This window comes from Trachinotus anak, unplaced genomic scaffold (assembly GCF_046630095.1).
Source record: "Trachinotus anak isolate AG129_WGS33_773 ecotype Australia unplaced genomic scaffold, CSIRO_AGI_Tana_v1 ptg000001l, whole genome shotgun sequence".
Classification (NCBI taxonomy): Eukaryota; Metazoa; Chordata; class Actinopteri; order Carangiformes; family Carangidae; genus Trachinotus; species Trachinotus anak.
The window spans coordinates 5,961,627-5,981,282 of NW_027273852.1; the positions used below are offsets into that span (position 1 = coordinate 5,961,627).

A 19,656-nucleotide genomic window follows, 5' to 3' on the forward strand; every position below is an offset into this window, starting at 1 on the left:
ATCATCAAGGGATGTGGCTGTAACATTAATTTTACTTTCAGCCAGCTGTGCCAGCTTCATGTGGCTATCGAAAGGAACCAATAAGATCCGGGGTTAATTCCAACGATCTCCATTCTAAATCTTTCTCTGAATGCTTGATAAAGAAATATCAATATGCTGTCTGACATTTTAAAGTCTCCTCTCAAGCTAAAACCTGACAGTGATAACTATTTTAGTGAACAATTCTGAATGGTGCTCTGCAGTGGAGAGAACAGGTAGCTGTGCTAATGAGAGCGTGGTTCTGTTTAAACAGCCAGAGTTTGGAAACTATAACTGCATTAATGAGGAGAGTCGGCCCGTTGTATTACTGCAGAGCTGCTACACTGACACAAAATTTGACCAAAAATAATTTAAACTATCATCAAAAGACTGAGACTAAAACTAAAATAAAAGAGAGCTTGGAAATATGCTACATAATGTGAATGTATCTGATCAACCCTATATACTTATTTAACACTTTATAGTAGCAGTGTTTGGTTTAAATCATTGCCAGGTCCAGGCGGTTGAGAAACACATGGTAATTTACATAACCTACAGAGCAGATTAATCCCCAGCACACACACTCAAGCAGACACAATCACACTCATGTCACACTCATGCTATCCTGCTTCCTGCTGGAACAACGGTAGAATTCAGACGAGATTTCAACTACGTGAACAGCCTCCTGTTAGAGTCTGAGCCAGTTTTACATCTACATCGTGGCAGATCTTAGCCTGATCTAAGCCATAGCCCAGGGGGATGGAAATAGTGGAGAAAGAGAGAAGAGAGATGCGTTTCGATTATTAATTGGCATTAAAATTCCTTCCATACCTACTTTAACTTTTAATGAGGTAAAAAGTCGACTCACTTCCAGCAGGGCGTAAAGGTCCAGTTTGGAAGGAAAATTGGTGATAAAGAGTTTGCAGTCGTGTTTAGGCAGGTCTGGATATTTCTCTAGCAGACAATTCAGTTCAATTCAATTTTATTTGTATAGCGCCAAATCATAATATACATTATCTCAAGGCACATTACGGGGTAAGGCTGAGACCTTTGTTATAGAGAAAAACCCAACAGTTTCCACAAAGAGCAAGGACTTGGCGACAGGGGGGAGGAAAAACAGACAAAGGTGAAGCAGAGGTGAGGTTCGGACCAGACGATATATACGATCTAATGATGTGAGGATAGTTACGAGTTTTTCTAGGTCGGTCCCTAATGCAATGATGTGCTTAGTCAATGTGAATTATTTATTGGAAACAGACATTCTATACATGTGAACACTACTATACTCATGTATATTCACACAGTAGCATGCTTGCATGCATAAAAAACAAAGACATAAGTGGTCTCCAGAATAGAAGAGAGTACTACAGTGTATTTATGATTTACATCTTTAAAAAAAGAAAAAAAAGTCCCATCCAACGAACCATTTTATCTAAGAAACTCCTCACATGCATTTGAAATGTCTGATATTTAACAACTTGAGAGATCAGAGTTGTTGATCAAACATGCCTTTCGCTGTCTCTTGGGGAAGCAGCATCAGATAAACATTTTTTCTCGATTTAAGAAAGTTGATAGGGACCAGATGTTCTTTGTTCTAGTATCCAGTAGGAAAACAAATATGTACATGACATACTGAAAGATTACAGTCATTAATCTGCTTTAAAGTACCAACTTTAAAAAATGTAGGCATTGTAATATTAGAGGTAGGTGCTGAATGAAGTTGAGGGGTGATTATATTCTTCTTTCACTGATGCCGACAGAATAACACCTATCAAAACCGGGGACCTGAGCTGCACCATTGGGAGTCAATCCAAGGTTGGATTCAGGCTGTTTTTATAGTATCAACACCAGCCAGTTTATTTGATCTTAGTGTAATGATTACCAACCTGCTCTCCCTGTTTCCAAAGGCTGTCAAAATAGTGATACCTTTGCTTTTTCCTCCATCCTCCTCTTCTTTACACATTCAAAAGTCCTTTTACCTTTTGTCCAAACTGGTCTAATGGTCTCCTGCCATCTGCATCAGGGTGAAGGAAAGGTTTGGGGGCTTATCTGACAGGGGAAAGATGCAGTGGACATTAAGTCTTGTCACAGGTTTATGGGAAAAGGAAGCATGGTTTAAGGGACAAGGGAATTCTGAGCAAAAACTTGTTGTGTTACACACACACCAGTAATCCAGTAATTTTATTTAAGCAACACTCAGTGAAAGACACACACATACACACACACTTTTAATTGGCGACAATCTATCCTGTATTATTATTTCTCCTTTCTTAAGGCAGGTTTTGCTGTTGTTGTCCATTAATATTTCATAAAGCACAGTCATTTTCTGCTTATAAAATCTCAAACATTATTAAAGAGTGGAGAACATAACAAATAACAAAAGCAAAAATAAGCAACACTATACCCCTAAGGGTGTGCTGTGAGCGACGTTGTGAGAATATAAAAGTAAGAGATTACTGATGATATGATTCCTTTGTAATGTGAGAAACTTGGGCCATCATGTGCAGAGGGAGCCAAAGGTAGTGAAAACAAAACATCTAATCCAAAGCATGTCAATAAATACTCTCCTGCCATGTTAGTAGCAGAAAATTAAACAAAACTATTAAAAGAAAGTTTTATAAGAAGGTGAACTCTGCTGTTCCCCTGGCAGAAAAACCAAACCATTGGCTCTAACAGTCTCACTATCTCTGTCACACAGTGGTATTACAGAGCAATCAATTAACACCAACCACCACTGATGGTCCGTTCCGGACTTCAATTTAACATGTGCCTCTTCACGATCCACATTAGGGGCTCACAAATGTGACAATATGAATGTCGTCCTTCAAAAAGAAAGTCCCTCTTGCCCCCTTCCTGGAGTGGTGAAATATTAAGTGTGACACAGGAGTAATTGCATGGGAAGTAATCAATTAGACACACAATTGAAGGAGACCTGAGGTCTGTGGGCTGCCAGGCAGGAGGCTCGACTGAATCCTGGTGACTTGCACTGAACCAATCTTGCCTGCCTCCTGTGGCAGAATTGCTCTTTCTTCTCCTGAAGTTAGATGGTGAATGGAAGTCTCAGGCACCAGAAGAAGGCATCAATTTTATGCCCAACTCTCAGCAGTCCCTTGTCTGGGGGAAACACACTGACTCAAATCATCCCTTTCACCTTGCCCCATTCCATCCTATCATTTCCCTGCCTCCCCAGTGCATCTCCGTCACAAGATGCTAAACAGGACACGTTCAGCAGATGTTAGCATATGTTCACTGAGATCTCCCCGTTGAACACTTGCAGTAGGCTTTGGAGACCAAAGTAGGACTCAGGTGCTCAAAATGTTGTTGCATACAGTGCAAAAACTGCACAAACATTATGTTGCGTGTGTTTGTGTGAAAGGCAGAAATACCACAAATCAAGACAGCCAACTGAAATATGATGAGAGACAGAGAGCCAAAGAAAGAGGGATAAAAAGATGGAAGAAAGACAGAAAATGGGATAGATAAAGAGAGAGCAGATGGGCCATGAAGGAGTGGATAACGCCTTGGCGTAAAACACAGGCGTGTGTACATGCATGCAACGAGAGAGGATCATTCAGCAGATGGGGCCTCAGATTGGATGCCTCATTTTGGACAGACGCAGTGCAGGCGTAGGGTGGTTAGAAAAATGAATCAACAACACTAAACAAATCTGAAAAAAAAAAAAGATACTGGATGAAATGAGGGAAAGGGAGGGGGTGGCGGTAAACTGCGTTAAATCAGAAAGCTCAACTCTGTTGTGCTCCTTATTGAGGCTGTTATTATTTTGCCAGGGAAGCAGGCTGTAATTATCATGTGAAAGCACAGAAGCTACCAAGGGTTCATGTGAGTCCTGATGGAAGTGCTGAAAATGTAAGGAAGGGGGACACTGCGGGTCAGCGTGCATCAAAATAGAGATTAGGAACTTTGAAAATGTCAGGAAGTAGCTCTCTTTAACCTTTTTCTTGGTTGGCTAGTGGGAGAAAAGGTAGAAAGAAAGGGACTTATTTGAAGTTTCTCTTTGCAGCATGCAGAAGGTTCACTTGTAGACCCAGAACACTTAAAAAAAAAAAAAAGGGTAACCTTGTGGGGACCGGCTTTTGGATAACCTTGTGGGGACGTGACTTTGAAAATGTTCCTGTGTAATGGCAAACAAACGACGCAGCTAAACTTTCCACACTTAAGCAAAGAGTATCTTTTACATTTCTTCTTCAATTCTATACACCCCCATGCACACACACACCATCCCTCAACTTTTCCCGGCTTGACTGTGCCTTATATTTCATATTCATGAGGATAACTTAGCTAAGCTTGATTGAAAGGTGCATTGGAGGGAGTCCTATCCCTGCTCAGCCAGAGACCTCCTGAAAGCCTGAGCGTTCACTCGCAGCTCGCAGAGAGTGCACCACAAAAATCAATAAGTCCAATGCTACAATATACTAGCGACAAATTGATTTCATCCCAAAGCAATTTCGACCCAAGTGGAAATGCGGTTGTGTTTCAGCACTGAGGGGGTCTTTGACTGTGCCTTCTCTTGATTAGCCCCTTATGTAGTTAATAAGTTTTATCCTCTTATATATGTGTTGCTTATGGATTATATCGATCATTTTACACTTCTCCTGGGAGCTGCTGGCAGGGGAACGATGGACTAATATGACAGCGGCATCAAAGGCATTGTAATGAATGAGACAGCTAGCCTCGGACTCACTACAGCAGTTGAAGGAAGAGAAGAGTTTTGATCTGTGCTGCTTGACGTACAGCAGCGGCTCAATCCTGATGGTTCAGGCTTATTTTCTTCTTCAACAGCTCAGTGTAGAATGACGACAACTGCAACAGAGCAAACTGGGACACAAGTGACTTGTTTCTCCCCCCCAGCAAGAGCCTGTTTAACTGTCGGGACCATCTGTGCAAAAAGGGGTGATATGATAGACCCCCCCAAGACAAGATTCTTGTTATAAAGAGATAAGTTGGTAGTGGAGATCTTCATGGGTGTGAAATTTTGGACCTGATCCTAAACAGCCCTACCTACACTAACCTGACAGCAGCACGATGCACCATGAATTAATGAGCAGCCGGGGCCATAAAGAGTAACTATACACGTCACTTCACAGTTCACACTCTATCTTGCCTCCTGCAGTGATGATGTAGTGACACATGACCACAGCTGACAGCAAAACTACTTGGATGGACTGTTAGATATTAACACACAGACCTGAGGCCTCGGGAAATAGAACAGAGACTGCATATAATTTGGACATGATTTAGGTTCCAGGTCAGGTCTCAGTTACAGGGAAGCAAGGAGACCTCTGGTTGGTATGTTGTATTACCAACAAACTCTCTGAGCATGAAAGAATCTTACTATAAGAAGACAAATAGCTTGTTATAACATTTTTTTCCATCATTAACAAGAAAGTGAGCAGATTGTTCTCTATTCTGTTCGTTAAAAAAGAACAAAAGCTACTAGTGTGAAACTCAAACAGTCAGAGTTATGAAGTGGAGCAGATTCAGGCCATGGCTGTTGTGCATACTTCCCCTCCACTTCATGGCTCGAGGCCACGGATGGCACATCAAACAGCAGCTTCTCACAGAGTCCAGCCCCGGCTCCCTCAGCACTGGCTTCAACTTGGCACCACAATGAAAAGGACAGGCTTGGCAAAAAAAAAGCTGCTGGTGGTGCTGGACAAATGCAATTCCCTAAGTGTGGCGCAACATGCAAGAAAGAATACAAGACGGAACATAACACACATGTACACACCGTGGCTGCACACACACACACACTCGCAAACGGCTGTGTTGTTTCCTGCGACTCTGGGGGATCACCAGGAAGGAACAGTTGAAGAAAACAATGAGAGATGTCTGAATTATTTAGAAAGCGGGTTTGGAAGCAGCAGAGACACGAGCTTGGTGCCAAGCTTCTTCCTTACAAATCTAAATAAATTCTGGTAGAGAAATACATAGAAATCCCTCAATACAGACAGTATTTTGACAATTCTAGTGCAAAGTGATGACATTGTCTTTCTCACTTTGCCTCAGTGCCTCCTTGACAGAGTCAAAATCATGACTATGTATAACATATATTTATGCATTTTTGTAAGATTGGTTCCAAAACATCACCGGGTGGAAACAAGCTTCTTTGTACCATGTGCCACCGGTCCAGTTTAACTGCATTTGGAGCTCATCCCCACAGAGAAGAAGCAGCAGAAGTCATTTTATAACACATTTTACTGACATTCCTCATATAAGGGGGGAAGGAATGGCACTTTGTGGTGCAAACTAATAAATCATTCAAATCTTATTTCTCATGCTTCCCTATGTGTAAAAGATAATATGGGTAATTATTTATGTTATGATGGTACCGGAAGGCAAAAAAACAAACAAACAAACATGCAATGTTTTCAACATGGGGCTAAACACAACTGACCAGGATTTACTGATGACACCCCTGCTTATTGTTATTCAAACAAAACACAAATTGCATCTTTTTCCATTTTCACTCTCTCAGGAGATTCCTGCGGTTGGATTTAGCATCAGAATGAGTAAATAACACCTCTGATCTTGTGTTTCACACATCATGAGCTGACGCTGGCCCTGGCGTGCCCCACTTAGCCCTGTTGTGGAAAAACTCTACATCTTCTTTGCAAGTCAAGAGCTTCATTTCTCACTGACCTCGGGGTCAGGATGCCTGAAGAGAACCGTGCAGCACAAGGGTCCATGGTTCGTAAAGAGGCAGAGCCACCCACACATTGTTTTCTGTCTTAGTACACTATTTATCAGTAATCACAGTTTTCTCCGTCTACTGAGGAAACAGGCTCGGATTGATCGCAGAGTGGGTTGCACATCATTTGAGAATACTTATTGTGTGAGCAGGAGTGAAATGACAGAAGAAATAAAGTCTTTTCACAACACTGTGAGCCAGCCTCTTATCCTTCAATGTGAGAGGGTTAATTGTGATAACAACACCGGTCAGGATCTTCGGAGAGGAAGAAGGAGAGGCAGACTGTCTGCATATTCCCAGATTGTGTAAAGCTGACAGAAGCCAACAAACAGCTACCAACACATTTGGCCAATTTATTAATCCAACTGAGCAATGTACCCTCCAACTGCAATTGTATTTTTGTGACATTGTTTCCTGAAAGGACCCATGTAACCACCTGTTAGGCACATTGTGGGATAATTTTTCAGTGATGCCAGGGATATCCTCACCATCTTAGTGTGATGAAGTGTAAAATAATGCTGATATCTGTTGCTTCTCAGCATTGTTTCAAAAACAGAGGGTGGAAAATTGTATGCTATAGGAAAAAGCATTTGATTAAGTCTGGTACCTCAGCAGGGGGATCTGATCTCAGATTAATTCAGCTATGAGACCTTTTCGTAATCATTAACACCAAGGATGCCAATTTGAAATAAGGTAATAAATAAATAAGTTTCAGGTAGGAATCTGTGAAAAAATCATTTAATTCACCTCTTAGCCATTACATACATAAATAACAAAACACACACACACAAAAAAAAAAGGTTTCAAAATATCAGTCGGTTTCCACGTGACCATGACCCTCTGTTCCCATTTGCAAAGACTGCTCCTGATTCATCATCATTCGTCTCAATTATAAAAAATAACATTACATGCAGCAGATCATTTCACTCACGCTGGACAGTGTGAATGCACTGGGTTGATGTATTTTAAGCAGCTCAAATTAATGATTTGAATTTGGTGTAAAGTTTAGGCTTATAGGCATAAAAGTATTTAATCGACTTTTTAACATACGCAGGATTTTGAAGAGCTGCAAAGATTTGCTAACCTGTTAGCGGAGTTCCCAGCAGGTGGTGAACATGCACACACTCCACACTCCAGGAGGTGTGCGGAAAAAGAATGTCAAACATTTGATGTCTAATCAACACAAACTCCTTTAAAGATTGGAGTCATGACACAGATCGAAAACACACAAAAAGCACACACACGTTAGTAACCAGCAAATAATTCAGTCACTCGCCTGTGAGGTTTTTCAGACCCAGCTGGCGAAGGCCGAAGTTTCCGTCACGTCTGTAGTTGAGGAAGATTGCGAGGGAGTAGCGGTCCTCGTACAGCTTGGTTCCTCGGATGATCCTCAGGTTCTCCAAAGGCAGGTAGTCAAACTGGTTCAGGGCCACCAACACGTAGCCTGTCACTTCCCTGATAGACTGGGGACACAGTTATGGAGGGAGGGAGGAGAGTGAGTGTGTGTCTTAGCTGTGCACAAGACTGTTGCATTAGTTAAAGTTTTTCACAAAGGCAAATTATTTCCACAGACACAAAAGGACGATAGATAAATAAATAAATAAATAAATAAAATCAATTTCTCTACATGGATCTAACATTACCAATTCAGCAGATAAGCAAGCACAATGTTATGAGGTAGTTCATTCAATTTGAGCATCAATAAACTGTAGTCCACCGGCCTTGAGGAAGCCATATTCATGTTTTTGCAGTGCACGAGCCTGAGGACAGTGCACTACAAAACACCCAAACAAAGGACGTACATACATCTTGAGGATGATGAAAAAACAACCAGATGTTCACTTAAGGTGACAAAAAAAAAACCAAAAAAACAACACAATTTCAAGCACTTCTAAGAAAGTGTGCTTTGCTTACAATGTTTAAATAATGCACATTCAAACTTCAGTTCCAGGAACTATAACTGGAATTTAACAAATGTACTTAATTATAGCACTTCTTGGTTATTTTGCATCTACTGTATTCATGCTGCAGAAATGAACTGCTGTGTCCTCTGTTTTCCTTCCTCCTCCTTACAAACTACAGCCCATAGTTGGAAGTCACCACCACCAATGTTTTTTTTTCTCCTACGTTTCAATGTTTCTGAATGTATTACTTGTTGATAAAGGTAATTCATTCTACACCTTATGCTTTAAAAATGTATGGAATAGATTTTCATGGCAGTCGCCTCAGACCAGAAACCAACTAATTAGAGAGAGCGAGGATGGAGGGGGGGGGGGGGGGGTGAAAATGCAGCAGAGAATAAAATGAAACAAACAAAATAATAAGGAGCAAAACAGGAAAGTTAGAGTCATACATCAGATCACTGACAGCATCTATCTTCAAGGTCACTTTCCACATATTCAATCACTGCCAGCGAGCTGAGTTAGAGCATCAGAGCGAGGATAATTTGCTCCAGGGTTTGTGACCCCACTGCAGAACTTGGCACAGGGTTCAGCGCTCATGTCCGGGGCCCGGCCTGGGGTGACTGAGCCACAAGGACAGCCATTGCTTCACACTTTAAATGTCATTTAGGAGGGGATATAACGACTGTCGAGAGTTTGGCGAGGAGCCACCCAGTTGGAGCTGCTGTTGCATGAATCAAAGTGACAGCCTGTGTCCTCTTTTTCCCATCCACCATCATGGTGGCTGTCATTAGCAGACAGGTGGTCAGAGAAGTCTTTCCACGTCGGCCCGCTGATGCTGATAATCAACAAGTCTGTGTGTGAAGTGCTGTTGCAGCTGATGTACTGAGCTGAAATAAGTCCTAAGGAGGGCCCTGGCAGCGTAGTCATGGCGTCTGACAGCTGTCAGAGAGCATGGCCATCAGCCACAAGTAACTAAGCCGCAGTCACAGCTCCGTCATCATTACCCTGCTGATTACCACTAATAGAAACGGACATGCCAGAGTCAGTTGAGTCTGTGTGTATTTATGAGAATGAGTGTTGGGGACTTTATATTCAGTGTGTGTCTGTGCATGTGTTTATCAGTTTAGAAACTAGGTGGAAAAGAAGATCAAGTTTGCTACTTTGTGTTGATAAAAAAAAAAAAAAAAAAAAAAGAATTTGAGCAGTCAAAGAATCGCTGAGGATATTGGTGGTTTCTGAGGAGCAAAAGCTGATGCATGATCGTTGTGAGCATGTTCTTTGTCAGCGTAAATCATGAATACTTCAGAAGTGCACAATATGTGGAGCTCCTTTGATGTGTGTGCGTGCTCCACTCTGATGTGCCGTCACGAACACAGAGTTGGACAATGAGAGCCCTCAGACGTTGACTTTATTTCACAGGCCAAGAGCTGAGGATGACTCACATTCACCCTGCTGGGAGTTTGAAGGACTTTTCTACACCGCTACATAATGAAATGGCTCTAAGTCTATGTAGTCCAGTGACATTGTCCTGGGTGCTGTGCCATAAACTATCTCCACATCTACAATCCAGCTACCAGTGGCGTGCAGTGACTTTTACAGGTATGGAAGCGGAGCTGAATGCCCCCCCCCCCGATGGAGAAAAATATCTAAAAATCCCTTCTATGCTGATCTTCAAAGTATTTACCATTAACTAACACTGACACACTCCAGTGACAATACAGATTCTTGTTTCTCCTGCCTCAGTATGCTGCCTCAGACTTACAGCAGATCTTACACAGAGACACCTTAATTAAGAGAAGGGAAAAGACGTCACACATGTTGACCAAGGCGATTAGTAAGACACATTATACCAATTTGAGATGATAAATCACAGTAATTTGCTCATTTACTTGCTACTGCTACCTCTTAATATTTAGGAAGACTGTTGAGGTAATTTTCTAATGCTCAAGTTGAGTTTCCACACACATCTGCATATAATGCGTGCAATATCATAACAGGTCTCAGATCAGTGGAAGCTGAGTCAAGGGCAGCTTAAGAATCACACTTTGACAATCATCTGTCAAAGATCCCAGGATTAACTTCAATGTGCCAATGTCCAAAAAATGCTGCTCTCCCCTCTGTCTGAAGATCACCAGCCTTTGTCAGTGGGTCACTCCCGAGAAAATGACAGAAAGCTGTACTGATATCAGATGTAAGGAGAGATATCGCTTCCCCTTCAGTATCAGCATTCTAATTAATGTCTGTTTTTAGCTTTAACTGCTGTAGCAATGCTTGCCATGTTTGTCCTGACAACACGCCACTGCCAGGTACTGTCTACCAAAAAGCTGAAGGTGGCACACAACAGTAAGCGCAATCAACTCTGGCTGATTGAATCTGAGCATGTATACAGTAACTGATAATTATTTCAGGGCACACAATTCATGGGTGATTTTTTTTTCTTTCCTGAGCCTGTTTATTACCCCACTGGCATGGCTGCTGGTTTGTTATTTTCAAGCCACCAAATCAATACTTTCTGAGTGCAGCCTTGCAAAGGGAAATAAAACGAGGGAGAAAGAAGATGGCAGGTACACAGGCTTTTCTCCCAACAGATTGTTTGTTCAATAATGAACTGTGTGAAAAAAGGGAAACAACTTGTAGTGATTACAGGCCCTTGCTGAGCTAATGGCCGAATCTGCTCTGCGTGGTCACTTTCATTAAACACAGATCAACAAAACAAGCACCCCTCTCCCCTGCCGCACCGCTGGTCCAGGCCAAGTGCACCGTATGCCCACTTCAGGGAAACAGGCACCTGAATTACAGCAAGCTTTTGCACATGCAAGCCCCTCAAGGAGTAAAGCTGAAATATGATTTTCAAAAGGGTATTAATACACAAGAGTTCACATTATGTGATGGAGTAGCAACGCAGGGTTTGGCACAGGTGCCAGTTTAATAGCATTTTCAATTTTTGTCTGTGCTTGCACTAAATTTATTCGAGTCATTTGCATGGCCTCCTCTATTTAGCTGCAGTGCAATTAGAGCAGTAAATTACCTGCTAAATATAACAACATGACCCATTGTTGTCCTGGATTTCTCCCAGTAAAAATAGCTCTTCAACTATCTTGATGCAGGTGTCTGGGACACATGTAACAGAGAACCAGCTTTATCTGACTGAAACCCAAGTTTCGATGCTCTCTGTCCTTATGTAATAATCCTGCTCAAGATTTGTTTATGTCAACATGGTCATATCTTATGGCAAAAAAGGGACTGTCATTCCAGATTCAGAAAGGGCTCCTGATCATGATAAACTGATCAAGAGATTTTATCAAACTGACAAAATTCTGAGGGATTGATAAAGTATTCTATCTATCTATCTATCTATCTATCTATCTATCTATCTATCTATCTATCCTTAATCACTTCAGAGAATAAGTATAAAACTGAGATGTTTTGAATAGACAGTGGGGTGTTACTTCACTGCATCTAGACTGAACTGTGTGGCAAACTCCCAACTCACCCAACTCCAAACCCCAGACACACACCCCACATGCCTCCCAAGAGATCAGTGCGTCAGAGTCCCAGTAACAGTGAACAAAAGAGACAGAGAGAGCCAGATTCACTAGATTAACAGGGATTTCTCCCTCCTCCCTGCTCCCTCCTCCCCAAGCCGGAGCATTTGTGAACGGAAGTGTGGCAGCGGAACAAACCCCTCACTTGAGTCGCTGAGACGTGCGTGGTTTTGAAATCGGGTCCTTCAATCCCCAACTTCTAAAAGGAGGAAGAGAGGGAGGGAGGTTTAGGGGTAGAGTCAGCGAAGGAAGGAAAGAGAAAGGAGAGGCAGGCAGAGAAGGAGGGATACACACTGCGGGAGGAGGAGCTCAGTCAAGTGGATCGGACTGGGTCTGTGTATATTCTAATGCATAATTAAAACCACACCTGTTCCAGATCAGTAAAAGAGACAGAGAGAAAGCAAAGGGTGTGAGGAGAGGTGAACTGCTGGGAGGGGTGATGCAGGGCTGAAAGTGTAATGACACCATTAGCATGTTTGAAGAGATTGAACACACGTTAGCATGATTGCCTTTCATTTCCATACATATTGAGGCGTAGCGATGTGCTCCACGGCACTGCGGTCATTGAAGTCAGATACACAGGAGTGCACTGGGAGGGCTTAAGGTTTGCCTTGCATCACTAAGCCCTCATCCTCTATTTCCATATCGCTCCCTCTAAACCCTCTGCCTGAGCTCACATCCACATCAGTAAACAGGCACAGAATCCGGTTGGAGTGTCTACAAGTGTAAGTGAGAAAATCCCCCAGAGTTTTCCCAGGAGATCATCCTCGGTGTAACTGACAACCTACTGGAAATATTGCTGCTAATTGTCCCATTTTGGAAAGTGAAGGCTTCATTACTGTTCTGACATTAATTTCTGACATGAAATCTTTATAAATGAGTGTTAACCCTGCATAGAGAAGATCTCACACGCAGTCACACCTCAATCCCTCTGGAGGGGCTCAAACCCAATATGAGTCACTTCAAACACCTGCAGTTGATGCTGCCTTTGATGTGTGTGTGTGTGTTTGTGTGTGTGTGTGTGTGTGTGTGTGTGTGTGTGTGTGTGTGTGCATGTGTGCATGCAAAAGTATATGTATGTGCCTCGCTCAAGTATCTTTTATTGCTTGGACAAGATTAGTATGATGACTCATCTTTGAAGATGAAGAAAAACTATCCCTTCTGTTTCTTACATTACACCTCTCATGCTCTCATAAAACGAAGCTGCGTGTATGTGTTTTATGTGGCTGTACAAAGGAATTCTCATGTGAGTTTGTATTTTTTTTTTTTTTTGGTTGATTATAGTAACAACTGCTACAAAGAACAAGCTACATAAAGGATATGAAGCATCTCTTTTGGCGTTCCATGTCCTTCCCTTGCTGCTACAGAAGGTCGGTGCCAGCTGCTTTTCAGAGGGCTCTTTTGCTCAAGGATTTCACCCAGGATTTCAATGGGGCAAACAAAATTAAAATTCCCTTTATAGGAAGGCAAGAAAGGCTATTTTATTCAATTAAAATGTGCACAAAGCAACAGAAATATATGACATATATTACTGAAACTGATGTGGATTTTTTTGGAGTGGCTGTTGCTTGTTAATGAATTTGGCAAGAATGGGTGACTTTGCTAAGTCCCTGTTCAGCAAGTGCGCACGGTGAGGCAATGTGTGGGGCTCAGTTGATGTTTGAGTGTCATTGGTTGCGACAGTATGACAGTCTACTTGTCAAGCATGATGACAAGACAGCCCTGTAAGGTGCATGCATCACTGACAGAAAACACCACGACGGTCAAATACAGAACAAAAAAGGCTGAATACGGAGATAATTGTGTGAGCGAAAAGAGGTGGACAAAAAAAAAAAAAAAAAGAATAAAAAAACCTAATGTGTGAATATCAACTATCTGAACAGGAGCGGGGTTACCCATTTTAATTCAGACAGAGTTCAGGCTTTCTTAGAAACCAATTACACTATATAATTTTATTTGGCCTAGGTCCTGTTTAAAGGTGGCTCACAATAGACAAGGGAAATCTTACTACCCCTATCAGCATAGGGAATCCAGTCCAGGTGTTTTATCTAACAGCAATTTCTGAGGACTATCTTTATTTTTCTACAGTAAAAATCCTCATAGACCTTGCTGAATCCCCGCTACAGGAAGACAGCTGCTGCACAAACTAATGAGGGTGGATGAGATGCTTCCTATTCAAATGGCTTATTTCCTAAACATCTGGCTCCACAGGAATAATGTAGAAAAGTCTACCTCCTCCAGCTTTGCCACCTCTGGCTCCAACAACTACAGTGATCCAATACAAAATCACTTAAGTGTAGCAAACACACTTGCACCCATCTGGGCGCCCATGGTCTGTGTTGGTCTTAAAATGAGGTATGGTCAGGCGCATTGTTGGTACGTTGTTATCTTGAGGCAGTGGAAATCGATTGGACAACTGACCAACAAAAACCTGGTCTGAAGTCAGTGGCGCAATATTTATTTTAAGGGCACATCATCAAGAAAGTATTATGTGCCTACATAGGCAGGTACACACCACGCCTGTTACGCACAAACAGGGTTTGCTGAAAATGCGCTTCAGCTGTTTGGATAAGTTAGGTGGCACATTGCAATACAGCCCTCATGTGGCATGTTGGCACATTGCCATGTCCTTTAGACATAAATCAGGCTCTGCTGAGAAGCGTTTTTTCTTACTAACTGGTAAATCTACCACAGTGCTTCTCAGTCTCTCAGACTAAATTAGCCTCACCACAGTTTCAAAATGAGTCACTTAATGGCCAGTAACAAAATGTAATCAACTCGCCATGAATAGAATCAAGTTCCGTGTGAAACTGCCAGGGTTCAAGTTTGCCTGGCTTTTAAAGGGAATGGGAGATGGCACTCTGATTGGTTTACTGCGTGTAACGCCCAAAACACACCCATGAATAATTAAGTACAACACTTTTCAACCATGCGACTGGTGCAGCAAGTTTTTTTTTTCCACTATTAAATTATTAAAAGTGGATATGGACACGCCCGAAATGCACTTGCATCTTTGGACCATGCACTTTGTTAAAATAGAGCCCAAAGAAAGACGTATACAAAATACGCACAATAAATATACACATGCAATAGGACTGTTGTAGAGATCATAATCTCTACTCTGGCTCTGAATGGATTGATACTGTTTTGTGCTACAGTATGCATTTTTCATTACCACTTATTACACCTAAGAATAGTTAGAATCTACAGTACAAATTTGCAGCAATGTGATATTATTTAAAATGAATATACTGAGTATTTTTTTAATCACGTAATGATTCTGATGAGCGTTGATCTAAGATAAGAGGTGTGATTATATACAGTATATGTATATGGAGAGTGGGTGGATATGGGCGGGCTTAGGGAGGGTGTGCAGTGGTCACAGATCGAAAAAGAATGATTTTTTGCCAACATTTCCTGCCTGATTCCTCTCAGCTTGTCTAACTCCTCTCCCTTCCTCACAGCCCAGACAATGAGGCATGGCACTGCTCCTATTGATTTACTAACACAGTAATTAAGAAAATACATGTGTATCGCCTTTTTCTCTTTGCCTTGTTCTGTCTCTTGTTTTCATTTTCTCTCTTTCTGTGCAACACACTGACTGCCTTTCCCTCCCTCTGTCGTGCACCAACAAATTGTTAACCAACCAATTTAAACCAAATGAGCAAGGCGTTCATTAATGTTGTAACAACGCTTCAAATGTATGCTGGAAATCAATAAATACTTGAACATGCAAAAAGATGTGTTTCTTCAAATAGCAATGAAGTATGAGTACAAGTTCTTACATTTGGGCCCTTTCTGGTAATAAGAACGTATATTAATCACATTGCAGTTGGGTACTGTGGCCCCTGCTGGAGCACTGCTCAGAGATATTGATGTTTGTTGATGCTTAAAAGTTAAAAAGCATAATAGTAAATTGCAGAAAGCTGGCCATCATAAGTTTTCTTTTCATCTCTCTCACCCTTTCTCTCACTTTAACACAAACATTCACACACAAAAATTGTTATTCTGGATCAAGTAGAGTTGTGGGTTTTTTCCATGTCAGAAAATTGCCACTTCACGTCAAGTTCCCATTGCCGTTCTGCTGCCATCGCCATTTTCTTTGATCAGGAGTGTCTGCAGGACAGTGACAGCAGGAATCACATCTGACGCAAAGGATCAAGAGCTCACTTTTTGGGTCAACTTGTGAAATGTCACCAGGATGGATAACGTAATGTTTAAAATGTATGATAGCTGTTTTGTGCCCAACTGCCTCCACACGAGCAACACTTCTCTGAGCCAAGTGACACTTGTTAACAGCCAACTGGAGGGTGCGAGTGGCACATGGCAGCCTACAGAGTCCAGCGTCATCTATTGCCACTTTCTTCCTTTTGTTATTGTCTCACATTCTGGAGAGGATCTGCATTTCAACTGTGATGCAAAGATGATGAGCGACAATGGACACCTCTATATTCAGTAAAGGTCACAGGCCTCTGGGGAAACACAGCTTGCAGTCAGCTTCGCTTTTATCTACTGTAGGCTTAACACTGTGTTGCAATGTAGCAGTTTTGGTTTCATGTACATGAGCACTGTATCTGACTAATAGCTGATGCTAGCTTCTAGTACCATACTGTACTACTGCTGCCATAAAATAATTGTGATTGGCCCCAGTGCAAGTATTTTTCTTTTCTCTATTGAGAGTATCGCTTATCCAGCTAACGTTAGCCTCCCGCTGCACTTCAACATTGCTAGCATTAGATGAACTTGAAGCATAGGGAGTAAAAAAACGTATCTCATTTTATCGGTTCAGCAGTACATTCATCGTGTTCTCTTGCTCTCCCTCTTTGTTCCTCTCCTGAGAGCTGTTTTTCTGTTTGGACTTGCTTAATATTATACTGCTAACTGAATTGTCCATTTGCTTAAGTACACTCGCTTCTTGCTAAAAGGTTGAGAAAACAATTGATGTCCACTCACAAAAGTTATCACAAATGACAGGATGCATGCTCAATGGTCAAATTAGGATTTCCCAGCAAGCCTTACTTCTTAACTTTTGAGAACAATGAAACCAAATTAGATAAATGGAGGGTAGAAATAATATCTATCTTTAATATAACATTTAGTTTTGGAACATTTCAATAAGGGCAATAGAAATATAAAAGACTATGACCGGAAATGGGCCCCTAATGGGCCCCTGACAGCAACTGGGCCTCAGTGCAGTGATGTAGTAGCACATTAAGCAAATATTCCACAAAACCTGAAATTACTAAACAGTGTTCTTAATATCTTACTGTTCAGGTCTAAGGAAGTAATTTATGGCAACTACGCCTTGTAAACTGATAAATAACTCAAGAATCCTGTGGGATAATAAGGGTGAGGTCAGGGGAGGGTAATTCAGGATAATTCATCCCAGGAAGCATCAGTCCAGTGTCGAAAAGAGTCAAATGCAAAAAATAATTACTTTTTGAAAGAAAAACAAGGGGAAGCAGAACATACCAAATGAGTTGAGCTACATTTTGACTCATGACAACATCCCCTTCAGTCATTTTGTCAAACAGATTTATGATCTGTACTGTAAACTGATATTTCACCAAAGTATATATATAAATAAAAGCAAAAGTGACTCTATCGACTCTATGCGTTGACTGGATTTACTCTAATTTCCAGCAGAGCCTCAGTTTCGCTTTTCCTTATGTAGGACCATCTGGGATCCATCAGTCATTGACAATGATGCAAAGATTGCTCTGTAAAGAGGCACTATTGTCTGCCACTGCCTTTATTGCCCTTAATCAGATTCCTCCCTTGAAATTTCAGGATGACTCTGCTATCCTTGTAAAATATATTTCATATATATGAAAATGGTTCACAAACATTCAAGAAAATAATTTGGGTTTAAACTACACTGAGTCAAAACTATCATTTCAAACCGAACATACAGTACTGTCTTTCATGTGTAAGATAGATCAAGTGTTTCCTTTTTTAAAATGTGCTCTGTTTACCCTGAATGCTCCTTGCTTTTCAGGGGCTTGGGTGCAGGCAAATGGAAACCACACACACACACACACACACACACACACACACACACACACAGTTTTTCTCAGTGTCTCTCATCATGGCAGCTCTTTCCCATTTCACCTCCCTGACAGTTCCTGAATTGAGCCCTCTGTCATTAAGACTGACTTTCACCTTTGGCAGGAAAATGAATAGTTTGGTGTTGACCTTATGCTATGTGAACCATTAATACAGAGTGAGGAGAGAGAGCCCCAGATTCTTCACATCAGCGCCTTCTTTCAGTACCATTTTATTTAATGTATACGATATTAATTCCTGTTATTTATCCACCGCACTTGATCTGTAACTATTTACATGTAATGGACAACAACAGCACAGCATATTCATAATAACAACCAATGGATAAACATTGTTTTTGGGGTTGGAGGAAATGCAAATGCAAAGTGACTGTAGCTTTTGCACATTGTGTGACAAGTACAAAATATCAAAACTTAATGAAGTGATATAATGACAGTTCTGGGGTGAAAATTGTTACAGCTCTGAGCCTGGCTAAGAATCTCTCAAAATGCATTTTGAGATACTTAGCTGACCCAAGTCCACACAAGTCACATCCCCATGTATCCTCGATAAAAAGTGTGAAACGAGAACACTTCCGGATATTTGATCTGCACTTGGGTAGATGTGGACTTTGAATTGGAGCAGTACTTGGGTGGTAACTGATTACTTTTCACAAGTCTGCAAGAACACAAGTGCAGAGAAGAAGAACGCGGATTCAGAGAGGGCTAATGTCTGTCAGCTAACAGCATTCATTAGCTACCTTCCAAAGGTTCCTTCATTAGCTTCAGTTAGCTTCACACTCGTCTGTCGTCTGACATTACCAAGAATGTGATGTAGTGTTGCTCACATTTTAATTTGCAATGTAATGCCAAGTAGCAGGCAGCATCAATTTCATCCTTCATTTGCCTTCAGCATCGTACCTTGAGAAGAGAGATAAAGACAGATAGAAAAGGAGAACAGTGGAGTGACACCTCTTCCCAAGAGGAGAAACTGCGACTCCATCAGAGCACGGGTAATGAGTGGACTCCTGTGGGGAATTCTCCAAATGGACTAATTTGTAATTGATTCAGTGCATTAATTACCGGCCTGGTTACGCCTGTGTCATGGTTAATATTGTGCCGATCTGACGAAGCTGGGAGGCCCCGTCTGCATTGGGACTGTTAGGGTGAGGCAGCCATTATTCAATTATGCTGCACATATCGGCAGCGAGGCAAGTCTTAATCCAAGAATAATCACTTCCCCACGCTCCCCTGCTATAAGCTGATGTGTGAGAGAAGGGTGTTTGGGTGGGAGGTAGTCCTAGATCCATGTAGCCCATGGTTAGCTCCTTAATCAGGCCTGCAAACCAAGTCCCATTGGTGCTTTTAAGTTTTCTACCAGTAGAAGAAAATCGTGCACTCTGATAAAAGTTTTCACAAATTCTGTGACACAATTG

The 19,656-nt window shown here is 41.6% G+C and overlaps 1 protein-coding gene across 2 annotated transcripts in view; it reads right to left on the reverse strand.

Annotated features, from left to right (window-relative positions):
* The window catches only part of LOC139606674 (receptor tyrosine-protein kinase erbB-4-like), a 298,222-nt gene that overhangs the window by 119,553 nt on the left and 159,013 nt on the right, over positions 1–19,656 (reverse strand). For both annotated transcript variants that reach the window (XM_071459072.1, XM_071458981.1), the window contains exon 3: positions 8,004–8,190. In XM_071459072.1, coding sequence (XP_071315173.1) covers positions 8,004–8,190 — 187 coding nt within the window. The remainder of the gene's footprint in view (positions 1–8,003; positions 8,191–19,656) is intronic.